The following is a 25,519-nucleotide window of genomic DNA, read 5'->3' as shown; positions in this document are numbered from 1 at the left end:
TTTACAATTATCTTTTTGTATTAAACACACCATAACAAAGTAAAAATGGAAAATTCCTGATTTCCCATTTTCTTCCCACCACCTATCTTTTCAAAGTAGTTTGTTTTAAAAATATTTATAAGAACCCTTGCATAAATTGAAGTTCGATAAGCAGCTAAATTTGGATTTTTGCATGGTAGGTAACGTATTTAAGGATTTAACAAACTGCATATACACAGTTCAAGATTTTTCCTTTGAAAAAGAGAGTTTTACCCTTCAGATTCTAGTTTAACTTCTTCAAATCTGTGCAAAACTAGATTATTTTTACCTCAAATATAGCAACAGCAATTATTACCCCATGTAAACAGATTGCAGAAACCTGATAAATATTTTTTTTTAAGGCTGAACTTAAAGTGACTTCAATTATGTACATAAATTTCAATTTATGAATTAATTAAAACCCAAGGTGGTGCTGAAATTCATTCAAATGATAAAAATATTATTTTAATAATAAAATGAAGGTCACAATAATTAGGTTTTATATTTGAGGTCAACAGAAGCATATACTTGAAAGAAAATACCTTACAGGTAAAGGGAAATGGAATTTTCCTAACATATCCTTCAGTACAAAACACTGACTCTTAATTTTCATGCAATTATCCATTATTACACACAATGATCACATTGCACATGTATCTTTTAACAGCCATCCTGTCAGGCTCTTTCCAGCTCCAATACTACAATGGCTCCTTCTTTGGTAGAACCACATTCATACAAAAAAAAAACAAACATTCACTCCAGATTTCCCAATCATAGTGTTTCACTATGATTTAAGTGCAGTAGTCAAACTTGATGTTCAGCTAACATTTTTATTTAATATTAATGTTTTATATAGTCAACAAAATTAACATCTTCTTGAAGTATTCTGAAATCCTATATAAATAGAGCCTGACAGCCACTGGATGTTTTCTATCAATTTAATGGGTATTGAGTCAGCTCCACACTTCATATTTTTTTATTCCAATACTATGAAAAGCAATGAACATTGAAAAACAGATATTATTCATTGCAATCCATTTAATTACTTTAAATAAACAGGTAAAACAAGCTTCTCATTTAAACTGAAGACTCATTACATTGGTGCTATGTGCAAAGAGCCTTCAGAATAAATGAAAGAGAGAACCTTAAACTATAATACAAAGAGAGCATAAGCTAATCTTTCATAACATAACAATTAAGAGAAATCATCATATCAGTTTTATAAATAGAAGGGAATACCACTGTAGCGTTGTTTGTATTTCTTTTTACCTTCTGCATCAGTTAATCCCACTCCCGACTGCTTTATTGGTTCTTGTCCATTCTGGCTCATCTTCCCTCTGTTAAAAAAAGAATATGGTCATATCTGTCAATAAGACCATGAAGAGATCAGATCTAAGCAAATAGTATACCCAAGCCAAAGAGTCTTGGCTCAGCACAAGAATTTTATTGAAAGGAAATGAAATAAATGTGTACATACATATATGTAAATTCAAGAAAATAAAGAGGACAGAAGTTTTTTTGCTATTGCTATTTAAACAGATCACATCACTTTTTTGTTGTTGTTGTTTTTATTTTGGAGACAACTGCAATCACATCTTAATAAGCCTGTGCATTCCTGAAGAACGGAGCAATCAGGGGCTGTTTACAACCTGCCTCCCATCAGTCTGGGGTTCTGCAAGCAGTCTGCATAGCTCTTTGCCTCACTTTATACTGTTATGTTGAATGGTGACATATGGAAGTAGTTGCTATTTGTTCTACAACATCATTATTGCAAAGGTAGATTTTGATTTTGGTAAGTATTTTCTTTCAGTGACAGATTTTACAATGCAGTTTAGACTCATCATAGGAGACAAGATATGAGACTTTGTCTTAAAGCAAGGTAAGTGGAATAAAGTATGTTCTGGCAGACCCTGGATATAGAAAGAATCTAACGTGAATGAGAGTCTAGTTGTCTATTTTCAGTTTATGTATATTAGGTAAAAAAGTTTTATTTCCTTTTTTTAATCTTTAAACATACTTGTTGTAAGGTCTAAGGCATGGCATTAACCACCATCAAAAACACATCTGCTCCTGTGAGTTATTTATGTTCCTATATACGAAGTATATTATATGCATGATAAAAGAATTATTAGACCCTACATATTGTTCAGTTGATTTTACATTTGCGTCCTAAATTAATATTATTTTACAAACATTCACAGAATCATAGAATGGCCTGGTTTGGAAGGGACCTCAAAGATCATCTAGTTTCAACCCCTGTCATGGCCTAGTTGCTAACCAGTAGATCAGAGATTTCCAAGGCCCTTCCAACCTGGTCTTGAACAGCTTCAGGGATAGGGCATCCACCACTTATCCACTTCAGGATAGATGGAAACGTATTTTTCAATGATATTAAAAATGAACAATAAGAGATTTTTATAAATTATTTCTTAAATAGAAAGATTACAAAATGTATTCATCTATGAATAACTGTATAAAATGATTAATTTCTCTTGATATTTGAAACAATCTTTAGTTCTGGCAGGTATTAAAATAAGTTAATTCATCAAACAATTCCCATGATTTTACTAATTAAATTATTATTATTTTTTAATTTCATGACTAATCATTCCGACTAAAGTAAAGAGTATAAAACTCAGCTGTCAACACTTTTCTATTGGTAGATCAGAAATTCATCCTGAACAGAGAAATCGCCAAAGATGTTTTTATATACCAAGACTTCTTAAATCATTTTGATCACTTAATACTTCAAATTGTGATCAGTGGTCTCATGGGTATACAGAACATCCATTTGCAGGATCAGAGTCCCTGCAGAAATTATCAAGTCTGTATTAACATAACACTGACTAGAAATGGGCCACTAAGATGAACAAAGGGCTGGAACACCTCTCCTATGAGGAAAGGTTGGGGGAACTGGGGTTGTTCAGCTTGGAGAAGAGCAGGTCTCTGGAGAGACCTCATTGCAGCCTTCAAGTACTTGAAGGGAGCATATAAACAGGAAGGGGAACGACTGTTTATGAAAGTGGGTAGTGATAGGACAAGGGGGAATGGTCTTAAACCGAGACAAGGGAGATTTGAGTTAGATATTAGGAGGAATTTTTTTCACACAGAAGGTAGTGATACATTGGAACATGTTGCCCAAGGAGGTTGTGGATGCCCCATCCCTGGAGGCATTCAACGCCAGGTCAGATGGGGCAGCTGGGTCTGGTGGTTGGCGACCCTGCATACAGCAGGGAGGTTGAAAATACATGATCATTGTGGTCTTTTCAAACCAGGCCATTCTATGATTTTATGATTTATTGATTCTATGATTCTATAAATTTCAGTCAAGTATGTATTCAGACATACAATTATTTTTGTCCAAACCTGAAAATGTGAATAGATATGTGTTTTAAAACATTCTCTCTGAACATGATTCTGAAGATGGTAACCATCAATTTTGTTATTTATTTTCATCAATTACTATGTAAAGCCCTTAAAACTAACAAAAAACCCCCAAATATTTGGTGTCTGTGTAAATGTCTGACATAAGTTTTAGAGGTTCAAAATCTGCACATCACAATTTGCTTTAAGAACACAATATTAATAAGAATATTAATAAGAATATGATGCAGTCCATACAACAAAAAAAAAAATAGGATCTGGATATATTTTATTTAATTAAACAAAATTCACTGGAATAAATTACAACAAAGGAAAGGCTGAAAACCTTGGAGATTTATTCCTGCTTTTCAGTAAAGTGCAGTTGATTTAAGTCTTAGTAGTATAGTAAATTTGTCAAAATACCAAGTGGCTATAAGATACTATCACCCTGCTAGATAGTTCACACTATGTAATATTATGTAGATTTCAATTCACTGAATGTGTACTAAAATCATATTAAGTGCTGCCTCGTGTTTCTGTACACAGGGATTTCATACACCTTTGCCTTTTTCATTAGGAATGATTGCAAAATATTTTTCTTTAGATATTGTCAAATTCAATTAAAAGAATGTTTTTGCCACTGAGAAGTGAAAGTCATTTTGACCTAAAATTATGTTGATTGAAAATTTCAATAAAATTAAGCAATTGGCATTCCACAGCCTGAGCCGGCATTGCTCTCCTGGATTCCATAGATGAGAGAGAAATCCTAGATTAGTGGCTGTTGGGTTTTTTTAGCCTTTTTTATGTTGTGATCTTACTAAAAAGAATGTTGAATATTTAGAAATATCACTGCTCTAGAGAACAAATTGAGCCTTTTCTTGCTTTCCTCTTTTTGCTTTTTAAATCACATTCTTGTGACTGCTATTTCTGGACTGCAAAGGAAAACATGTAACAGCTACTGCAGATATTGAATGAGCAACAACCACTGACTAATATTTTGAGAACAGCCAAAAAATTCAGGCTACAAACATTAATCTGATGAAGAGAAATTACTTTTTTTTTAGTAAAGGAATTCCAGGAGATTGGTCTGAAAATCTAAGTGGATTGGCCTCAAGCATGGGAAAACTGCACTACTAAAACATAACCCAAGCCCATCTCAAAATGCTTGCATCAAAGTCTTGGATGTTTCCTATGTGACAGCAACAAAATCATGATGAGAGGTTTTGATAGTTATTAACAGTTCAACAGAGCAGAATGAAATTATGAGCTCTGAGAAATTCTACACAGTTAGCTGCTTTTCTACTGTGTAACTCAGGTCTGCAAAGGAAACTACATATGAAGATAACAGCAATAAAAGCGCTACACATAATCAGTGCACAGAGGATTCAGAGTATTAAAGGAAAAGCCTTACATTCTTGGGATGGGAAACAGATTATTCTCTCCCGTGGCACTGCTGCTGCCTTCACTATCCATGCTGTATCCACTGCCAAAGCTACTGACTGATGAGCCAGTGGAGACAGAACTTTCTGCAGGTCGGTGGTTAGTAGACCTTGCTGTACAGACAGGAACAATGGGTTACCAAATGTCTTCTAAAAAGTCAATGCCATCCACATTAAGAAAAAATAGAATTTATTAAAATGATATGCTGTAACATCTTTTACTTTTTTACTTTACATTCCAGTGTTGTGGTATCATCTTTTGCAGATAATGTTTATTTTCACATAGAATGTGGTCTAAACCAAACAGAGCATCACCAGAATATTTTTCTTCATTCATGGTAATAGTTCAAATCAATGTCCTAAAGGAAAAGAAGACTGGGTTAGATTGATTAACACTTTTTTTTCTGATTAAAGTTACAGAAAACCAGTCATTCATCCAAAACATTAGGTGTAGGGTAACCCTTTAAATGTGATGGGCCTTCCTCTTCTTCTTCATGAAACTTTCATTACATTTTATGACTTTGAGGAAACTGAAAGGAAATATATGTACGACATCTATAGTCACAGAAACTGTATGAAGACCTCCATTCCCTTCAGACATAACACTGCAACTGTACTACATTTCTCAACTGCTTTTACCTATCTGGATATCTCTTACTGTCTGCCTGGAATTTCAATGTACTGCTCATGCTTAAAACACTTTCTCGTATGTGAGATGCATTATTTTGTTTTTGGATACTGCTATAACATGAACAAATTTTCTAGTATTCAGTCTTTAGCAAGTTGAGAAATATATACAAGAAAAAGGACTCAGTGACATTACACATAATAATCAATTTACAAAAACAGTAGAAAGACTATTCTCATATAAAGTAATGAAATTATAATGGAAATATTAATAGAAATCTTTTGATTTAATTTTTAAGTTTAACATAATACATCTCCTATTGTCATGCTTAATCTTTTCCAAGTGACTGAGCATATATACCTTAGATAAAATACTTTCCTTTAAATTTATTATTCTGTGAAGCCTTAGTGAGGTTTTCTGTTACTTTGATGAACTGTGAAACAGTTATGCAAGCAGTTAAAAGAGATCCTTCTTTAAGTAAGAATTTAATCAAATATCTAAATGGAAATTACTTCAAACAAGAGCCAGAGCCCCAGTGGCTTCCTGCTTTAAGCTGGCAACCAAGATTATTTTTGTGTGACTGGATGAATAATATTTTTGATGAAAACTGCTGAATGCTTCTTAATGTGGGACCAGGAAGATGAATGCGACTCTTCTAGCGTATTGTAAAATCAGATTAATAATTGACACTGGATGAAAAGAATGAAGCCTTTCACATGCCATCAGTCCTTGGGCCAAACAGTCTCATAAATCACTTTTTTTAAGCTCTATTAATTTCATCTGTTTCACTAATGCCTACAGCCACAGAAAGAATCTGTCAATCAAAATTATTTTTAGACAAAAAAATATTATTTAGCTCAAATTCTTGACTATGTACACTAGTGAAAGGATATCTTTTTTGGATGATAATACAAATTAATAAACTGTAAAATCATAATGTTATTAGCAGATACTTCCAGTATCTCTAGTGGAGGAAAAGACATCCTTGTTTTTGCAGCACAGGCAGCCAGACCACCGAAGTATTCTCTCTTCAAGTAGCTATGAGCATTAGTTACTCCATCATTTTCATCCTGTGGAGCTGTGAGTGAAGTCTTATGATTAAGTTGACATGTCAGGAAACTGGTGTTGGGAAATGTTGGGCAAGAGAGATTTTGGAGAAGAGAGGTCAAGCTCTCTTTTTTAAGGCACGATGTCAGCTTCCATATACTAAACAGCCTGTGTTGGGACTATAATGCTTGCCCAAACTAGTCCATCAACTGTCTCATGATGGTTGAGTGAGTCACATGTATGATTTCTGATATCTGTTTTGTGTTTTGAGATTACTTTTTGTAGTTCTTATTTGTTGTTCCTCTTGTTTGTTCATTGGTTTGTTTTTAGTCATGACATGACAAATGTCTCACAGATGAGGACAATCTGGATTGCTACACATCTGCAAAACCCATGCAAGAAAAGGCAGTATAATGTTAGCACATCAGAAAGTGTGTCCGGTCCTTCCGTTAAGAATGAGTTTACCTAATATGACATAGATCTTCACCATAACATTTGTGGTTCAAAGGGTGGTTCATATCCGGGCTCATATTTATATTGATTACATTGTAAAATGTAGTGCCTGAACTCATTTAGTATGACTGGTGGATTTCTAAAACCACTAAGAATATAAAAACAAGTTTAACATGTCCAAAAAGTTGAATCTGGCCTTCATAACTGGTTTAGAAGCTTTTACATCCATTATTAATCAAAATATAATCATTCCCTCTGAAGGAGCTATATTCTAAAACACCTTCAGCGCTGTATTTTTAGTTTCTCTATCATTTTGTCTAATTTATGTATTTTTCTGTATTGATCATCTTCAGAAATATCTATTGCCGAGTGGGTATAATGTGCCTAAATTTAGATTAATTACTGGATTTTGAAAATTCGAAGGTTCAAGGTTTCCTTTTTTTTTCTGTCTTCTGTATGAGAGCAATTAACTACATCTGTTTGAAAGAGGAGATGAAACTTAAAACTAGATTTACAGATGTTTGTGAAAAAAAATAAAAATAAATGTAGGTACAGAGAACTCCTTCATAACATATGAAACACCACATTTTCTATATAGTAGAAAGTTCTTACAAATGTAGTTCTTACAAATGGAAACATGTAAACTACTGCTGCTGGGTATATGAGAAATTTGTATATGAGATGCTGCTGCTGCTGGATATATGAGAAAGTTGTGATGAAGGTGATGGCTGCAATATTTTGTCTGATTAACTGTGGTTAGCTTTGTACTTTGCCAAGTTTATACATTCATTTCCAGTTCTATGCCTTGTTTTCAACCAAATACAAATGTCCTAGGAACATCACTGGAAAGGCTGAATTCATTATGATGCTCTTCTAGCCTTATTAGACTAAGTAAGGTCCCTGAAGCCCTCAGAGTAATCACCACATTGACTGTCCAGCGGCTACTTGTCCACATAAAGGACATAGAACTAATGTGAGAATAGGGCGGTTTTATTTCTGAATTAGAGATTCTGCTGACAGCTGCTTATACTAGAAAATGCCTAATTCAAATTTCTGCTCATCGAACTTTAGAGAGTTAAATATTTTGTTATTGATTCACTCTAGCATTTTGAGGTACAGAGTTAAGATACTCCTTTCTGGTACCACGGAAGTGCCTGATAATGCAAGACATAGTCTTGTTTTGTCTAAATGTACAGCATTTATGTGAATAAAAACCTGTTCAAAGGCAACTGCCATCTTTTGTCTATCACACATATGCAATATGGAAGAGCTATGTCTTCCTTGCCCTTTGTTTTTTCAAATTACTTCCCAATTCCTCAAAAAATGGTTTAGATTTTCATGTTCAAGGTTGCTGCCAATTACATCTGATACTGATGAAAAGACTGTGAAAGCTTCAGCAGATTGAAGACTAAGGATAACTGAAAATCATTATAAAAAATGATAATTTGGCTGCTTCCTCTGAAAGATTGAATGGAATTTCTACTATTGTTGAATTGGCATTCTGTTGATTTCACTTTCATCTGTCAATATTACTTTAGTTTTGAGCTCCCCTACTTAGAGGAAATGTTCTCTACTTAAAAGTTGTGCTTGTGGGTAGAGATCTGACACTTAGTAGCCAGCAATGCAGTGTTAATATTAGAACTTCATAATACTTTTTCTACTATCTTTTCAACAGGGTGGCATGAGCAAAAGTTTCAGTTCAACCACTCTCCTGAATAAAACACAAATACTTGGAAGAGTTCTTGATTCTGTTAAGGAATTCTTTCAGATTCTAAGTGGAAAATAATGACCCAGACATAAGACTTTTTATCCAAGAAAAGAGTGATCATGATGAAAATGATACATTTTTTATTCAGCATTGTTTACAAAGAAAAAAAAAAAGAATATTTTTTTGACAGAATAATATCCATATATTTCCTAATGCCTTCTTGGAATAAGAGTCATGATTTAAGAAAATTTGGCTTATGGATGCAGCAGGGAAAACAGGTAAGTCCTGCCGTTGTATAAGAAAATATATTGAATTCAATGAAAAGAAAATAATTAATATCAGCTTTTTTTTTTCCTTCAATAAATCTGCTTTTTCAATACTTTTTTTTTTTTTTTTTTTAATGTAATGTAGGAAGGATATTCACACAAAACCTTTTGCTATGGAGAGTCAAATCAGAAGCAAAAAAGAAAGAGTCCAGTGTTGTCAGCCACTTCAGCTATTCTTCCAGAATGTACAGATATGGGGGAAAAGGGAAAAAAAAAAAAAGGAGAATAATACAAAAAGCATGACTGAGATGTTCTGTGAATAGAACAATCTCAGCTTTCTCTTGGTCTTTAAATTGCAGAAACTGTGTTTTCTTCCTTTCAAAGGTATGTTTCACTTTCAGGTATCTGTTTAGAAGTGATAACTCAACTATCAAAATACACTGAGAAAGACTGTCCAGTTTGTAATCCAAATAGAAAAATGTCCTTTAGCTAGTGTTCAGCATTAAGATTTGAGATTTTGCCTTTGAATGTCTGAAAAAGAGTTATCTTGACTGGCAGTCTTGTGACAAGCCCTGAGCAACAAAGAGGGCTGACACCATCCTACACAATGCAATGCAAGTCCAAAGAAGCAGGTGAAACTACACATCTGCTTTGGCTATTTATCAGCCCAGACTATTCATGTCACACACACCGTCTTCAGGCAGCAGCTTATCTATTATTCACTCTTGTCTTCTGTTTAAATGTACCATACTCTCACTGCCCCAAAATTGCTGTTTACACACTTTCAAGAAGATTTTGCTAGCAATAAAAAGAAGTACTGTTCCAACTTGATCTATGAAGTCCTACAGAGCTAACTAAATTCTGTTGATGGGGCTGTCAGCTGCATGTTTTTTGAACTGCCAACAGAAGACACAGAATAGTCAGTGAGAAATGCCCCAGGACAGTTCTGCTAGTCTCCTCCCTTCATTCTCCCTTACTCCAAACAGTACTTAAATCATGGTCTCAGCTATTTTGGCTGCATTTGTATCAGGCACAGCTTTGACCACACACCAAGAAGTGATATTTTGTGAGCTTTCTTCACAATGTTTTGTAAAGCAATTTACTATTTGAAGTGAGTAATGGTGGCAGAATAGCACTAATCTGAAAATGTAGTGATAGTATTTCTTTACTCAGCAAAGCAATTCCAATGATTTTTTTTTTTTTTTTTTTTTTTTATGTCCTCCATAGGCTTCAGCTACCATCTAATAGACTTTTGAAATAGGAGTTATCAGATGAAGAATCTGAGCAATTTCCTGAAATTACATGTCAGCTTAAAATGGTGGAAGAGTAAACAGCAGGAATAGTCAAAGCAAAATGTGCCAACTTTTAGACTAAAACAGAATTCAAAAGACAGCCTCAAATTATTGCTGTCTGCAGAGAGTGAGGACATACTGTTCTTGTTTTGATAATGATTCTTGGAAATGGGTTATTTGTAGCAATGTGAAACCCTTTTATCTTGGAAATTAAGAAACTGGTGAGGAGTTTATATAAAACAGCTTTGGGCAGTAAATTACATAAGTGTGAAGGTAGTATCCTAAATTATGTAGGAACTAAAAACATATTGCCTATCAAAATTTGAAAATGGAAGTACAGATAAGGAGATATTTAAATCCACAGTCAATCCAATACAAAAGATTTACAGAACCTAGGGATCAGTTTCCATTCACTTTACATTGTTGTGAACACTAGTTTGCGATAAAGACAATTCCTGCTGATTTTAATGTTTTATTTTATTTTTATTATTTTATTTTATTTTATTGTTAAGTGGTTAGAAATTACACAGTGCTGGCTCAGACCTGTACTATGGATTTTATGCTGCTAACAATATCCTACTGGTAAATGTATCAGACCACATTTTGCTGTAGCTTTAACCTGTTGCTATACTGACACTTGAGACAAAGTTGAGACAACTCTTGACTAAGTTGGCGTATGCAGGAGCCAAAAGCAGGCATATTGTCTTTTGAGCTAAGTGTTTTTGAGCTGGAGGTCTTCAAGAGGTGCAATTTCACAGACCATGTGATCTGAATACAGTTATTAAACTGTTTATGCACAGTGTATTATTAACTTGCTATGTTGACTGTTTCATTCCGTAAAGTGATGCCAATAAAGTAGGCTGTGGTGAGTGTGGGTAACACAATCATCACCCAGAATCCTTGAAGGAATGGACTTGCAAACTGATGATACCTTCATATTAAATGTTCACTATTATCTCAACTTTTAAAATTGTTGAATCATAGAGAAAACCTCTCTTTCCTACCAGCATTAGCTCTAACAGTAGACTATTCTCTGTCCAAGATAATCACTTGACACACAACTATTTGGGAAGTAATATCCTCCTAGGGTATCACAAAAAAAGATGTTGGATGGCAATAGAAAATGTAGAAAATGAAATGTTCTATACGAGATGGGATACATGCATTAGTATTTTTTTCCAGAAAATGCTGTGATTTTAAAATGGCAGAAGTTTTGAAGAAACCGTGTCACATTATGTGAACATGTCTACTGAGTATAGTACAGGAAAAATGATAGAAACTGTTGCCACTAACTCCTTGAGATATCTTTCTATTATCAGTAGATATGTTGGGATCTTTAATTGAAATATAATGTATTTTCATTTTTTCTTGAATGTTTGCTAATTCTGCTCAGGAGCAGAGCAGTACCTTCCTCCTGGTGTTTTTCTTACATGTGCCAAGCAACACAAGAGGTACACACTAAAGTGGATAAAAGCTCTGATATTTCTTTTATCATCTACCATGATCTGCATGTTCAAGCAAGAGTGTATTGACTCAGTATATCTCTCATGAGTGCCAGTCTGGAAGAGTAGAAAAAAAAATCATTAGAGTACAATGATATTCAGGTCTAAACCATTCACTTAGGTATTCAAATACTGATATTGTGCTCCAAGAATCCTAGGAAAAATCAGAATAGTCTTCTAGAAATTCTCTTATTTGGTTTTAAAATATGTTCTTCCATTGAATATTTGTTATTTTAAAGTAATAAATTTAAACAATGTAAATAGTATATTTGGGGGCAAAACTAATACTCCCCCAAATAAAGACAGACACCCCATTGAATTATACTCATTAGGCAGGTATATAAAATATCTGTGTGGATACCAAAGCTACCTTATGAAACTGCATACTTTAAAAATGGCCATTTGTGCGTGTGGAGCTGGTGTGTCTTCCTATTTCATTTGCTGAATTTACTTCTACTTCTGCTGTTGAAGTGAAATTACATTCTTTCTTATCTTTCCCACTTGCATTATTAGAAGTTATTAAAACTAAGCCAGGTAGTTTATTTCTTTCTAATTATTATCTATCTTAGAAAAGACTTTCTACATAAAATCAGGAAATAACTATTGCAGATGCACCTGCATTTTTATATACACATTTACAGAGAGCCAGTAATTATAATCATAATATTTGAAATTGTTTAATTATCTGGAGAACTCTAAAATCATTTATTATACTTTAAACATAAATGATCTACCAATAAATTTCCACATAACAGGCAAGATCATTCTGTGGGATAAATTACTGACATAAAAGCAGATGATGGGCTGATTTATGCTATCTGAAAAGCTGACTAATCTGGTGGATAAACCCTAATACACAGTTTATGTTGAAAGGAATGTGATTAATTTTATGTGAATGTTTAATTGGCTGTGATTCAAATTTTTCACAGAAATAAATTCTAATTAACTTAAACTTCTGTCCCCCTCTGGCTTGCATCCCTTGCTGCTTCTGCCTTAGAAGGGTTTACTCTGAAATTTTATTGTTCCTTTCTGAAGAGTGTGAGGGGAATGTATATTGTGCAATTTGTTTAGTTGCAGATTGCACTCTTATCTCTCACAGGCAACAAGGATGCTATACTTCAGGGTATATTTTTAATTAAGTGCTGTAGTTGAATATTGGCTTTTGCAAATGTGCTGAACAAAGTCTTTTGTTGTGGCTTCACCTTAACTTTAAAACAGATCAATTAAAATACATTTTTTACCATTTAAAATAAAGAAATATTTCAGTCTAATAAACTTAAGGTGATGTACATCCTCCTCATTCACAGTATTGTGAGTGATATTTTTGTTTAAATCTTTCTAAGGGTTCTCTTAAGTCATATGTGGTATGACTGACAAATATGCAGATAAATCTATGTAAATAATCTAAATATAAATCTATGAGTGGATTTTTTTTCTCATCACCATTGTGGAAATACCATATATTGCTACTACTTGGCCTGAAAAAACAAACAGCTGTCTTAAGAGGTGCTGTTCTCCAACACATTCAGATAAATTGATTTGATAATAATAATAATAATGTTCTACATTATCTGTAATGGCTTTCTTAAGAAAGGGCTTTTACCTTTAGTGACAAAAAATGCAAAATCAGTCCTTACTAACTTGCTAAGTCAACTGTTCTATTTCATAAAACCAGATGCCAATAAATTAGATAGTGATGGGTGTGGATAACACAACCATGAAGCATCCCTGCAGGAACGGACTTGCAAACTGATGATGCCCTAATATTCATCATATACAATTGTCTCAACTTTTAGAATTGTTGAATTAAAGGAGAAATCTCTTTCCTTCACCTCCCCTTTTTCACTCAAAGAACTTTGAAAACAGGTGTATCTTGGTGTCTTTTCCATTTAAGCTCACAACCTTTCCTGGTTTAATTTAAACACTCCACAAAACTGAAGATAGCTGATCAATTACCCTCAAAATGGTAATTCTTAGCCCAACTTACATAAATAAATTAGAACAAACTAGTTTTTGAATAGTAAGAAGCCCAAAGTTCTCACAGGTCTGAAACCAAACTTGTCAAAATTGTGAAGGCATTATCTGTATTTGTCCAAAGTAAAAAGACAAAAGTACCATGTCTTCTTATAGTAATTACAACCTCATTAATATATCACTGATATAAATGATGGCTCTTATTCCTAGGACTCTGTAACATGCTTCTAAAATTGCTCTCAGCTAAATGTATACTGATACATAAAATAATGTGTGTGAACCTTGATTCAACCTCATATCATAAGGAAAAGGGTTTAGCATCGTTTCTCTCAGCCAAAATACATTGTTAGACTAGAAGTCTTTATGACAAATGTCTACAAACATGACACCATGAAAATTAATGAGTTCCATTTCTATGGAAGACGTTCCAGGAATAGGATGGATCTTTCGGTTATGGTACCTGAACTAGTGTCATGATCTACTTCAGCCTCTGCCTGAACTGAGTGTCAGAAGCTGAGCTGTAGAGTCTGGCCACACATGTGAACATAGGAATATAATTTTAAAGTTTTCTTAAAATTTTCAGAGAAGATACAACTCATTCTTTCTAACTGCAATGTTTAAAATTTCTAATTATATTTACCCTTGTTAATTTGCCATTTGTCCCTCACACTATTTAATGACCCATTGTGTTTAGTGTATATCAGTATATCATTTGAAATATCATGCCCTCTTTCTCTCTTACATTCTCAGCTATACTTTATTGCCCATGGTATATAATAGTGTTAACCATAAAATCTGCAATAATTCATGTAAGGCTGGAAAGGGAATACACACAAGAGAAGATCTGTGAGTCCAATCTCTAGGTTTATTTGGATAATCCCTCTGATTCTTTGGAAATAACCAAAATGCTCCAGAAGTCAATAGAACAGTGTCAATTTGAATCAGCTGAGATTCTGGCTCTTTATTTGTGTTGAATGGTTAAGTTGATGATATTTAGCATTTAGATTTGATGAACAGATGCCTACAGATGAAAAGTAAGAGATTGATTGGAGAGTTGTCAAAAGATTGAGCTATACATGGATCAAAATTTTCCTTTCCACTGGTGGGTAAAAAAAATTATCTATGCCTATAGCATAACAATATTGGGAGAGAAAAAAGAAATTGCAAATGTCCCAATTAGAATTCCAGAAACAAAATGTGCAATTAGTTTTTTTGTCACAAGATATGTTTAATCATGCTTAAACAGACTAACTTGGTCATATGCTCTCATTAGCTGACAACATGAGGAAAACTATAAAAATTTTCAAGAGAAGTCCTCCAGTGGAATGGAAGCAGATATGCTTTTTGTTTTGTAACATGTCTTTGCATAGCTTTTTTTCTGTTACGTAATTATGTGCTGATGTGGAAAAATCAAGCAGAGTTCTTGATTCATGTTAACATTTACAGCACTTAACAAAAGGATAAAATAAATAATTAAATACTGCAATGAATTAGTAGACATGGCAAGAAGGATTTGGGATGTGTTTTGTTTCTTAACCATGCCCTTCTGCTCACCTCCTTCAGGCTTGACTGGTCCATCAGACATCACTTTCCTGAGGGCTAGTTGGCTTTGGTCTTTGTTGTCATTGGCTGGTGGAGGCAGATTGTCAGACTGAGTTCTTTGAATAGGGAGGACTCCTGCTATGCTGTGTCTGTGCTGCTTCCTGGCATGATTAGATTGACCGCTTTTATGTGCTGCTGTGGCAGTGTGGGTGAAATGGAAACCCAGAGTATGTATCCTCAGATGGAACCAGCTTAAATGTTATTCATGCAAACAGAAGTGTTTTTTTTTTTTTTTTCTGTATTTAAATAAGTAGTGTTTTCAAACACCAAAGAGACACCACATGCACAGCATTAAAGAGTACTAAAACTGGCTGTTTCTTTTATTAATGATGGTGAAGGCAAGGGAAATCATTTCCCCCTAGTTTTTGCATTGCACGATGGTAAATTTATGGCATATCAACAAATCCTGAAGACAAACACAATGAATCCACAGTCAGAGAGTTTGATTTGCCACTAATTAAATCCTCAACTAACAAACAGATGCTGGAATGATAGCTATGGAGAGCTATCCTCTTAAATGGAAAAGTTCTAATTTTTTAATCTATTTAAAGATGTCAGACAAAACCCATCCTGACTCATTAATCAATGTGTGGCAGAAAAATTCCTAGAAAACCTGTATGGCAACAACTGACTTAGCTCTGAATTCCAACTCTGATAACATGTTAACACTGTCAAAATCTACTTGTTAATTGATTCATGTGCTTAATAGTTTTCTGTATCGCTGTTCTGCTCATCACAAACATGTTTTTATGTGGGAGATAAAGAAGGTTGCCTTACATTTCCTTTCCAAACACCATTAGATACAATCATGTTTCAAAAACTGGTATTTGAATTGTGCTGTTAAAAAACTTTTCTTCCAACTTTAAATCTTATCTATATGATACTGCCCTGGTTGATTACTATTCATAGGTGTAGCTTATTGTTAGTGTGTTCTCAGTACCTGTGTGCAATTTGCAAAACTGGCAACTGTATCTCTGCAAGTTTTTGTTACTTAATTCGTAGTTATTTAGTTATCATAGTTATTTAGACATCAAAACATCACACAATGGAACTCTCTGTGAGTCATGCATAACTATGAAATATCATGGACCATGAGTGAAGGAAGTGATGGAGAAACAGCCAGTTTCACTGCAGTCTATATAAATTAAAATAAATAAATAAAATACATCTAAATACAAGAGTATATTGTAATTATACGTATTCACACACAGGCACACAAAGAAAGACATTGAAAGAGTGAGCACAGTGTGCCAAGAACATAAAAGAAATAGCCAAGAGGGAAAGACAGCAGGGAAAAAGGCAACAGATGAACATTAAGCTGCCATGCTGAGGAATTTATTTGCGTCTTTTACTTGGTTGAAGGCGAAGCTGTTGGACAGCTGCTTCAGCAGCAGCGATGGCTGCCCCAGCGTCTTCAAGGTGTGTTTGAGTGACGCTGGTTTTGCTTTGGCTGCGAGATGGCCCATGAGAACGCAGATGTCCTTCAGAAGAAGATTTGGAGCTCCCTGGACTGCTGTGGGATTTCTCAATGGTGGGCACCTGCATGTCTACCAAGGAAATGGAGAAGCACAACTGTTGCATTTATTAAAAACAAACTCATTTTCTTTCTCTCACTTTGCCTTTATAGCTACATTCTAGAACAAAGAATAAAGATTAAGCTGTGCAACACCATTCAGTGTCTCAGGACATACTGTGATTAGGAAACTCAATTTATTAAGAACCAATTTCTATTTCCTCACCATTTCCCAAAGAATAATTCATTTATTATGGGATTTCTAACATCTGTTAATTATGCTTCCTGAACTGATCCACTCTGGTTGATTAGAAGTAGACTAAAGCCTGATTTGTTTCTTGCTTTCTACTTCACTAGCATGCGCAGAATAACTAGTATCCCTAATGCTGGTAATTGAATCTTAGGTAATGCAAGCAGATTTCTCTCTCTCCTGCAGAATGATTGGTATAACAACTTCTGCACTAACTTCTGATTTGGGTGTAGATCTTACATAGACACCAAATGCTACCAAAACATGGCACTGTAGCTGTAGTTTTGAAGTAGAAAAAAGAAAAGAGCAGAGCCTTATCCCTCAGAGGCTATCATCTGGATTGTATTTGGGAAAGTAATTGTGTTGATATTGCAGATGTTTCTTTAAGAGGGCAACTGGCCACTGAGTACTTAGTATTTAAAACAACAACAACAACAAAACATTTATTGGAGCAAGAGACATCAAAATCAATTCTCCTTTTGTAAGCACTAGTAAAATTCTACTATGTCAGCTCCACAGATTTCCATTGTAATTTAAATATACTACAGCCCATTATTATTGACTAAAAATACAAAAGCATTATTATAGTATAATAGTTATTTATAAAATAGTAATGCGGCTTTGATGGAAGATGAAATGTCATAGAATATTTAAAGAGAAATTGAAAGTTAAAGACGTATTGAATTTAGCCAAAGTTACCAGAAAAAAAAAGAAAGAAAGAAAGAAAGAAAGAAAAAAATAAAACAAGTCACAAAATGTAAAAAGTCACAGATGTAAAAAGACCATGTAGCTTAAAGCTTTTAATGACACAAATACTCAGTGAGCTTGTTAGCACTGATTGGATCAAGTTAAGCAGTAGCACAGGTCTCCAATGAATTAACCACAGAGAGAAATAAGTTTTCAATAAAAGTATATACAAACTTCATAACGGTATCTTTATTTTTCCATTAGAACTCAGAAATAGCAAATGTTTTCCTGTCACCCAGGAAAAAAATTTAAATCAAATGCACTGAGTTACTCCTACCCTTGGAAGGGTCTGGAAAGATTCCATGACTCCTGCTCTTGATGACAGATGGTTTTGGAGATTGCTGGCTATTCTGTCCGGAATGAGATTTCCCATGATCAATGTTCTCACTTTGTTCTTTCAAAGGGTACCACCGGGGAGTGTTGTCAAGATGAGAGACACTGGACAAGTCGATCAATACCTATAATTGAACCAAAACACAACGCCTATGTCTGATCTATTAATGGTGGTATACAGCAGAAGCATCTACAGTTGTGTTAGCAGAAGCCACAATCAAATATAAGCATTTCAGAGTATAAAAGGTTGGGTGCTGACAGTTTCAGGACTCTCTGCTCACAGTCTTAACTAGCATGATGTAAACCAGCTGTGGTTGGAAGCCCACATTTATTAGTACATCACTGTGTGTACAGTAATACATCTCAGCAAAATCTTGGCATGGAATATGAGCTTAGACAAAGCTCCGTATCATGATGACTAAATAGGCTGAGGAGCATTTTGAGCACTAGCTTGATGGTAAGATTAAAGAGGGTACTCATCATTCTGCCTCTGTATAGAGACATCCTAACAGAAGAATTGTGCACTTATTTTCTCCTTATTGTCAGTGTAAAAAAAGGTGTAAATGATGTTTGTATTTAATAAGGTCTTTGGTACTATGAGACTGGGTCTTGTTCCTTTCAAAATTGAATAAATCTATAGAATTTGCAATAGAAAAAGAAAGGAACAGGGAAACCTTTGCAATTCAACAATATAGTCAATATGCAAAGCATGAAAATTTCATTGGAAGGGAAAAAAAAGGAGACAAAACCATAATTTGCCACCATAATGTGACAATGAGAAGCACAACTTAGTGGGGAAAAAACAAACAAACAAAAAACTTAGTAGTTAAAAATCTGCTCTAGTCCATTTGCATTGTTAGCTGGAGTTTGGAATATTTAGTTTTAAAAAAGTCTAAAAAAAAAAAGAACATTATTACCAGCAAAGATTCTAAAAGGACTTGTGGTACAGAAAGCAAAGAGGTATAAACTACTAACAGGTCATCACAGTTGTGAATGAAAGAATGGACAAAAATAGCCTTGCATTTGTCACTAAGGTGAAAGAGTTAAAACTAATGTCAGATAGAAGCTTTAGAAGTGCTAGACAGGGTTTCTTTGGCAGTTTATTCCAAGACTCTGAATAAAAGGAAGCATCTTCAAGTTTATAGATAGACAAGTTTCTTCATATCTGATTTTTTTTTTTTCCTACAAGGTTAGAAGCTTTTTTTCTCTCCATTTTTTCTTTCAGCATCATAGCCTGTTTACAACTTGGTCTCTCTGATTAAATCTATAAATGTTCTGAACAAATTGAGTACTTAGCATCGTCTCTAGTATGTTTTGGTAACAGTTTGAGGAATGACTTGGTTACAAATTGTCAAATGGTTACAAATTGTTCCAACTAGGCAATATGAGCTAGTGTCTCTGTTTTGAAGAGAAGAGGGTTTGTTCTCACAGATGTGAACCATGATACGCCATTTGACTTTGGTGCTGTGCAAGCAGTGATGGCTCAATTCAATTTTCTAGCAGTCTGTGATGCTCAGTGCCATCTGCGCTTGTGCTTTTGTGTAAGCCCTTTAAAAATTCCTTAGGGCACAATTTGGATTTCCCTTATTCAACATTACTGTGCATTATTCCTCTGGACTTCAAAATACTCCTGAAATACACTGGATAGCCTTCTCTATTTTTCCGTGAAGTATTGTTTTCATACTTAAGTTTGAATGATTTAATAAATAAAATAATTCTAGAAGGCAATTCTTTTGAAGGCAAAAGTTTAAAACTTCCTCTAGAAGTAGCTGCTGGAGCATCTGTTTTCTAAATGTCACAAATAACAATGACCTAAATATTCAGTAAAGCCCTGCTATCAGGTGAAATGCTGAATTTAAAAGGAAAACTGATGCAGCATACAGGAAATAAGTAATCATGTAGCTGCTTCCCATACATTTATTTTAGTAGTTGTTCAAATAGTGACATTGATAGCTCAGTTTTATAGTTATGCAATTGGAAACTGAAGCTGAGCTGAGTGCACTTTTGCTAAACTCAAATGCAGACTGAACTGAGTTACTCTGTATAAGAACAGTAATTTGAGCAATTGATTTTTCTGGGCTTCTAATTATGATCCTTTTCGACAACAACATTTTTAATTACTTCTTTGACGTCCTAGTTATTGTTTATAATTCTCTATTGCACATCCATGTTTATTCATTTGCTTTTAAAAGAAAGACTGCTTCCAGTGATCCCTCATCTTATTTATTATTAATTACTACTGTATTCAGAATAAGTCTTACAAGATTTTGCTTTTGCTTATATGTTGGCAGTGATGTTACCCATTTTCACTGTTAAAAAGGAAAGGCTGAATCAGCAAGATCAAATAACTCACCTTGCAGTTAGTTGCACATACTCTAAAACATGTCTCAACAGCATAATGTAATGACTGATATTAACATGCAATTCATCAGCTTTCTAACTAGTCAGAACAGAGAGAAGGAAAGATACTTACTTCACCAAGGAAGTCATTCGAGGAGAATCTATCATAATCCCAGACAGTTACTTCCAGTGTTTTCTTTTTCAGCTGCAATTTAAGTAAAAAAAATAAGTAAACCCACTGCCAACATAAACTTCAGATCAAGTGAATAGTGGTTTCATTTTATTATTTCCTTTTTGGACACATTTTTCATAGTTGTCATCTAGGCAACTAATTGTCTTTCCATCAACTTTGATATCAGAAAAATAATTTGGGGCTATTATTTGCTATCAATAGAAGTAGGCCTGTGCTTTGCTCTACTTCAGAGGTTTCCACAAGTTATTTGTGACAGCATGTGTGTCCACCACAAGAGCCAATGTGATTTTCAGAGCCCCATTACTGTATTTTTGAAGCTTTTTTCATCACCAGGATTGAGTTCTTGGACTTTTGGCTAAAATGCATCAGAATATGGATTTCTTATGTATTGTTTGTATACATAAAATTGAAACAATTTCACCTATGAAGATCTGGCTTTTATACTTCTGAAAGTTTAGTGTCGTCAATGAGACTCTGCAAGCAGTCCAGATATGCAGGACAAGTTGTACTGGTCGACATTAATGACATCTACCAAAACCTAACATTTCAAGCCTTGTTAAACATGACAGTTTTGACAAGCACTCTTATTACAGGCTAAAACTAGAAACAAGCCTTTTTTTTAATCACTGAGTATTATCAAGTCCAACTCCTGGCTCCACACAAAACCACCCCAAATCCAAAGCCCATGCCTGAAGAGCATTGTTCAAATGATTTTTGAACAATGGGGATGTGACTACTGCCCTCAGAAGCCTGTTTCAGGGTCTGACCACTCTCTTGGCGAGGAACCTAGAACTTTTTCCTAATACCCAACCCCTTGACACAGCTCCATGTCATTTTTTGGGGTCACATCTCTGTTGCCAGAGAGAAGAGATCATCACCTGTCTCTTTGTGCTCTCCTCGTGAAGAAGCTGCCATGAGGCCTTCCCTCAATTTCCTCTTTTCTAGGCAGAGAAAGCTAAGTGACCTCAACCACTACTCATACATCTTGCCCTTCAGATGGTTCATATTCATAGCCATCCATGGGTGCTCTCTAAAAGATTTATGTCTTTTTTGTATTGTGATGCATCACACAGCATATCGTACTCAAAGTGAAGCTACACCAGAGCATGGCAGAGAGGGACAATCCCTTTCCAGCACTGTGCCTGGTGCATCCAAGGGTATGGTTGGCCTCCAGGGCACACTATTGATTCATATTCAACTTGCTGTCAAACAGAACCTCCAGACTCCCTTCCACAAGGCTATTTTCCAGCCTCTCATTAATGGTTTCCTCCTCCAAGGCTAAACAAACCAAGAGACTTCAGCCATTCCTCACATGTCTTCCCCTCTAAATTTTTCAGTAAAGGTCTCTGTATGAAAAGATAGCTCAAAACAGAAAAGCTGTCAGCCACAGTTGTTGGCCTTATTGGAAAGATTGACCTGAATGTCATCCCAGGGGTCTCTGGGGACTAATGGGAAGAAGAAGATTGATGGGAATATGAAGAAGAATGATTATTGGTGTTGTATACTGACACAAAAAGCTAGCAAGTTGTTGATGTGTTAATTTGTCTTGACAGACAGAAAGTCAAAATCCTGGGGAATGAGATATATGAAATCAGAATGAAGTTGTAAGTGAAGAAGACTAGCATTTCCTCTTAAATTTTGCTTTCCCTTGGTTTAACATAACAAAGATCCAGACATTTTTTAATCACTCTATATCATCTTTAACAATTTCATTTTATTATTATGTATTATGAATATCTTGTGCTCCCAGAAAATTTTAGAAAATGAGTAAGTGTATGAATCCAGTTTCTTTGGAAAACCAGTTAAAATCTGTATATCTGGGTAAACCCACACAAAGGGAAATTATATTTTTAGCATCTAGACTGTATTCTTCAAGAAAATAAAAATATTATTTGACAGTTAAGATTAAATAAAAATAATAATAAAGAGTAATTTCTTAATCTTTTGCTTTTTAAATCCTACCTAAATAGGGAACTTTTGACACAGCCTTCTTAAGAATATCTGCTAAAATTAAGCAAAAAGTTGAACAAGGAAAAGGTTCCCTCTTGAACAACCTATGCAGAATAAATGCAATGTTCATTTTCCTTGACTGAATAAAATTTCTTTTCTTAAATTTTCAAAGACAGCATTGATGTGAAAATAACCTAAAAAATAAGTTGAGAAATCACTGTTCCATGCTACTTTTAGTTTCCTGGCTTACAGAATTTCCTACTAGATGCTATATTGAGTATATGTATTTTTGTCCTTGAAAACAGGAATAACCTAAATACTTTCCAGAAATGCATTGTCTCAACTTCTGCTATTCTGGGATGACATGTTCATTTCTTGTTACAAGTGATGACTGTGTAAGGACAGAGAGAAAAATGTACAGATCCAGAAAAAGAAAGAAAAAAAAAAGACGTTGAAAGATTTTTGGTGGAAACAGAAAAATAGAGAAGATTTTCAAGTAACTACAATGCTACTTCACTAGCATTTTTTACATTAATATGATAATAAAACTATGCTGAATACTTGCAGTATTCTACATTTCTTTCAGATATCTATTCTAAGCCTCTTAGTTCAATAAGGGTCCTATAAAATATTATGACAATGAAAAATCATCTGAAAACCTTTATTAAGCAGTGTATGAAATGAATTTCAGAGAGGAGGAAAATTTGGTTTTCTAAAGATACATTTATGTACTAAAGGCAAAGAACACTGAATGGCTGGTGATTTTAAAAGGAGCAATTATACCATCACAGCAAAGTAAGATTTTGCCTTACATCATCCAGCTTTCTTTAGTTAATGAAACCAAAAGCTGAGAGTTTAACTGGTAGCATTACTGAAAATGATTTTTCTGAAATAGTTTCCATATGAAAGTAGGTTTCTGCAAGTAGGCAATACAAAAATGAGAAAGTGCCCCTACAAGACAGAGAGCAGTTTGATCCTTCTAACTTTAAACACATGGTAAATATCATTTAAGCTCAGAACATGATGTGAAAATACTGTTACTAAACCAAAACTACTTTTGGGCTTTGTCATGTGGATAAGAGAAGAAAGAAAAAGGGAAAAAAAAAGGGGGGGAGGGGAAGAGGGGAAGAAAAGAAGAAGAGAGAAGAGAAAGAGAAGAAGTTTCATTTCATCTTTTTTGAGAAGTAAAAATTCTCTTTAAAAGAAGATATACAGAAAAAGAAGAATGAAGTGATACACACTGCCTCAGTTAAACCCTTAGGTCAGTTAGGGTTATGAAGCCATCAAGAAACAGATTTCCACAGATCCTCTTCCCAGATGTGATTTAAGTTTTTATATATCAAGGAGATGAAATCTCTTCTGAATTTTGTTGAACAGATTCATATTTTAAGTCTACTGCTGTAAATTACTGTTAAATGTGAACATGTATCTCTAGACTACATAAACATTTTTGAAAAAGAAAATGGTAAGGTCAGTGTTTTCTGCAAACTGGCATGGCTCTTGAAACCAACAGTTTTGCTGATTTCTGCATCTACTTCAGCAGCTTTTATTTATTCCTTGCATTCCATTCCTTGCATTCCATTATCATTTTCAGAATTAATTCATCTGTACTTTTGACATGCTTGTGAGTGCAATGCACAAAAAATGATCATTTTTTCTGAATAAAAAGAAAAGAAAAAAATATTGATATTATGAACTCTACCAGCAGTAAGGAAATAGTTTCAAATTTCATTCAAATTTTTAAGATTTCACATGGCTTCACAGAACTGCCAGTAATGCTGCTTCCTTCATAGTAAGCACTGCAGCCCACACAAATAAAACAGCAAATCACAGTGAATAGTGCTATCACTCACGCACCTGCTCCGTGGAGATATTTTTATAAATGACTGTCTGATTCCACTCAGGATTCAGGCTTTTCTGCACATACTTAGTTCTCCGCTTGTACTCAGCACTGAATTTGAACAAAGGAAGAAAACATTACATTAATGATCTTTTGCTTCTTTCAGTTCTAATACAAAACAAAACCAATCCACATACACACACACACACAAAGAAATCTCAGAAAAAGAAAATAATTTCTTCCCATGTTTCTCTAAGAACTCAGGGTTGCAAGAGGACAATGACAGCCTATGGCTTTTTTCGCTACACCTAGTATTTTTTTTCCTGACATGGCCTTTTAAAATATTTTCTGACTCTTCAGTGATGTCTCTGCCTATAACTATTTCAATGTAAAGCATCAGTCAGCAAATGCACTTATGCTTTGTTCTCTCGTTATAGATGTTTTATTCTGATTAGAAATGACAGTGATAATGCATTGATTTTTTTCCAAGACCATCCTTTTATTAGCACTTTAAAGTAACGGGAATCCATTATATTTATAGGTTATAGCCTCTAATTACAGGATTCCTATCTCACTAGAACATTTAATGAAGGCCATGGGGTATATAATATCCTGTTAATGATAGAAACACTAATTTCTTATTGATCCTGTTCTCTGCATCTGCCTCTAGCCATCCTGGAAACAAACATAAAAGTACATCAACCTCATAATTGTTTTTATCAATAGCCAGGAATAAAAAAAAAAAAAAAAAAAAAAAAAAAAAAAAGCCTGCATAATCGTTTCCTAAAAAAGAGTTAATAGTGTTTTCTATTGTACTTTACATTTCCTGAGGATGCAAAAAGGAATACACAAACCTCTAATAGAATATGGATTCATCTAGTGCTTTGATGTCTGATCTGCTTCCATTCCAATTTTAATTTAATATAAATTTTAATGGAGATCTCAAAAGAGCTGGGTAGGAGAACATGAAAAGCTTTTAATATTTTGAAAACCCAAAAAGATATAAGGCAGTGAACTTTTGCCACTCTGCAAGTTAATTTCTCATTGACTTCTGTTCAAAC

At 34.3% G+C, this 25,519-nt stretch overlaps 1 protein-coding gene and 1 long non-coding RNA gene across 5 annotated transcripts in view; one reads left to right on the top strand and one right to left on the bottom strand.

Moving 5' to 3' along the window:
- The window catches only part of LOC149919392 (uncharacterized), a 41,328-nt gene extending 24,535 nt beyond the window's left edge, over nucleotides 1–16,793 (top strand). The window contains exon 7 of one of the 2 annotated variants that reach the window (XR_016464125.1): nucleotides 16,655–16,793. This is a non-coding gene — a long non-coding RNA (uncharacterized LOC149919392). The other variant, XR_016464126.1, reaches the window with a different exon arrangement.
- The window catches only part of PCLO (piccolo presynaptic cytomatrix protein), a 331,372-nt gene that overhangs the window by 40,204 nt on the left and 265,649 nt on the right, over nucleotides 1–25,519 (bottom strand). The window contains exons 16-22 of one of the 3 annotated variants that reach the window (XM_090135232.1): nucleotides 24,476–24,569; nucleotides 20,609–20,680; nucleotides 18,080–18,260; nucleotides 16,645–16,839; nucleotides 15,245–15,424; nucleotides 4,793–4,934; nucleotides 1,288–1,355 (exon numbers count right to left, since the gene is read on the bottom strand). In XM_090135232.1, coding sequence (XP_089991358.1) covers nucleotides 1,288–1,355; nucleotides 4,793–4,934; nucleotides 15,245–15,424; nucleotides 16,645–16,839; nucleotides 18,080–18,260; nucleotides 20,609–20,680; nucleotides 24,476–24,569 — 932 coding nt within the window. Of the gene's footprint in view, nucleotides 1–1,287; nucleotides 1,356–4,792; nucleotides 4,935–15,244; nucleotides 15,428–16,644; nucleotides 16,840–18,079; nucleotides 18,261–20,608; nucleotides 20,681–24,475; nucleotides 24,570–25,519 lie in introns of all 3 variants that reach the window. The other 2 variants (XM_090135235.1, XM_090135228.1) reach the window with 2 other exon arrangements.

The sequence above is a fragment of the Phasianus colchicus genome, chromosome 1 (assembly GCF_987193195.1).
Source record: "Phasianus colchicus chromosome 1, bPhaCol1.hap1.1, whole genome shotgun sequence".
Classification (NCBI taxonomy): Eukaryota; Metazoa; Chordata; class Aves; order Galliformes; family Phasianidae; genus Phasianus; species Phasianus colchicus.
This window is presented reverse-complemented; position numbering and strand designations above follow the sequence as displayed.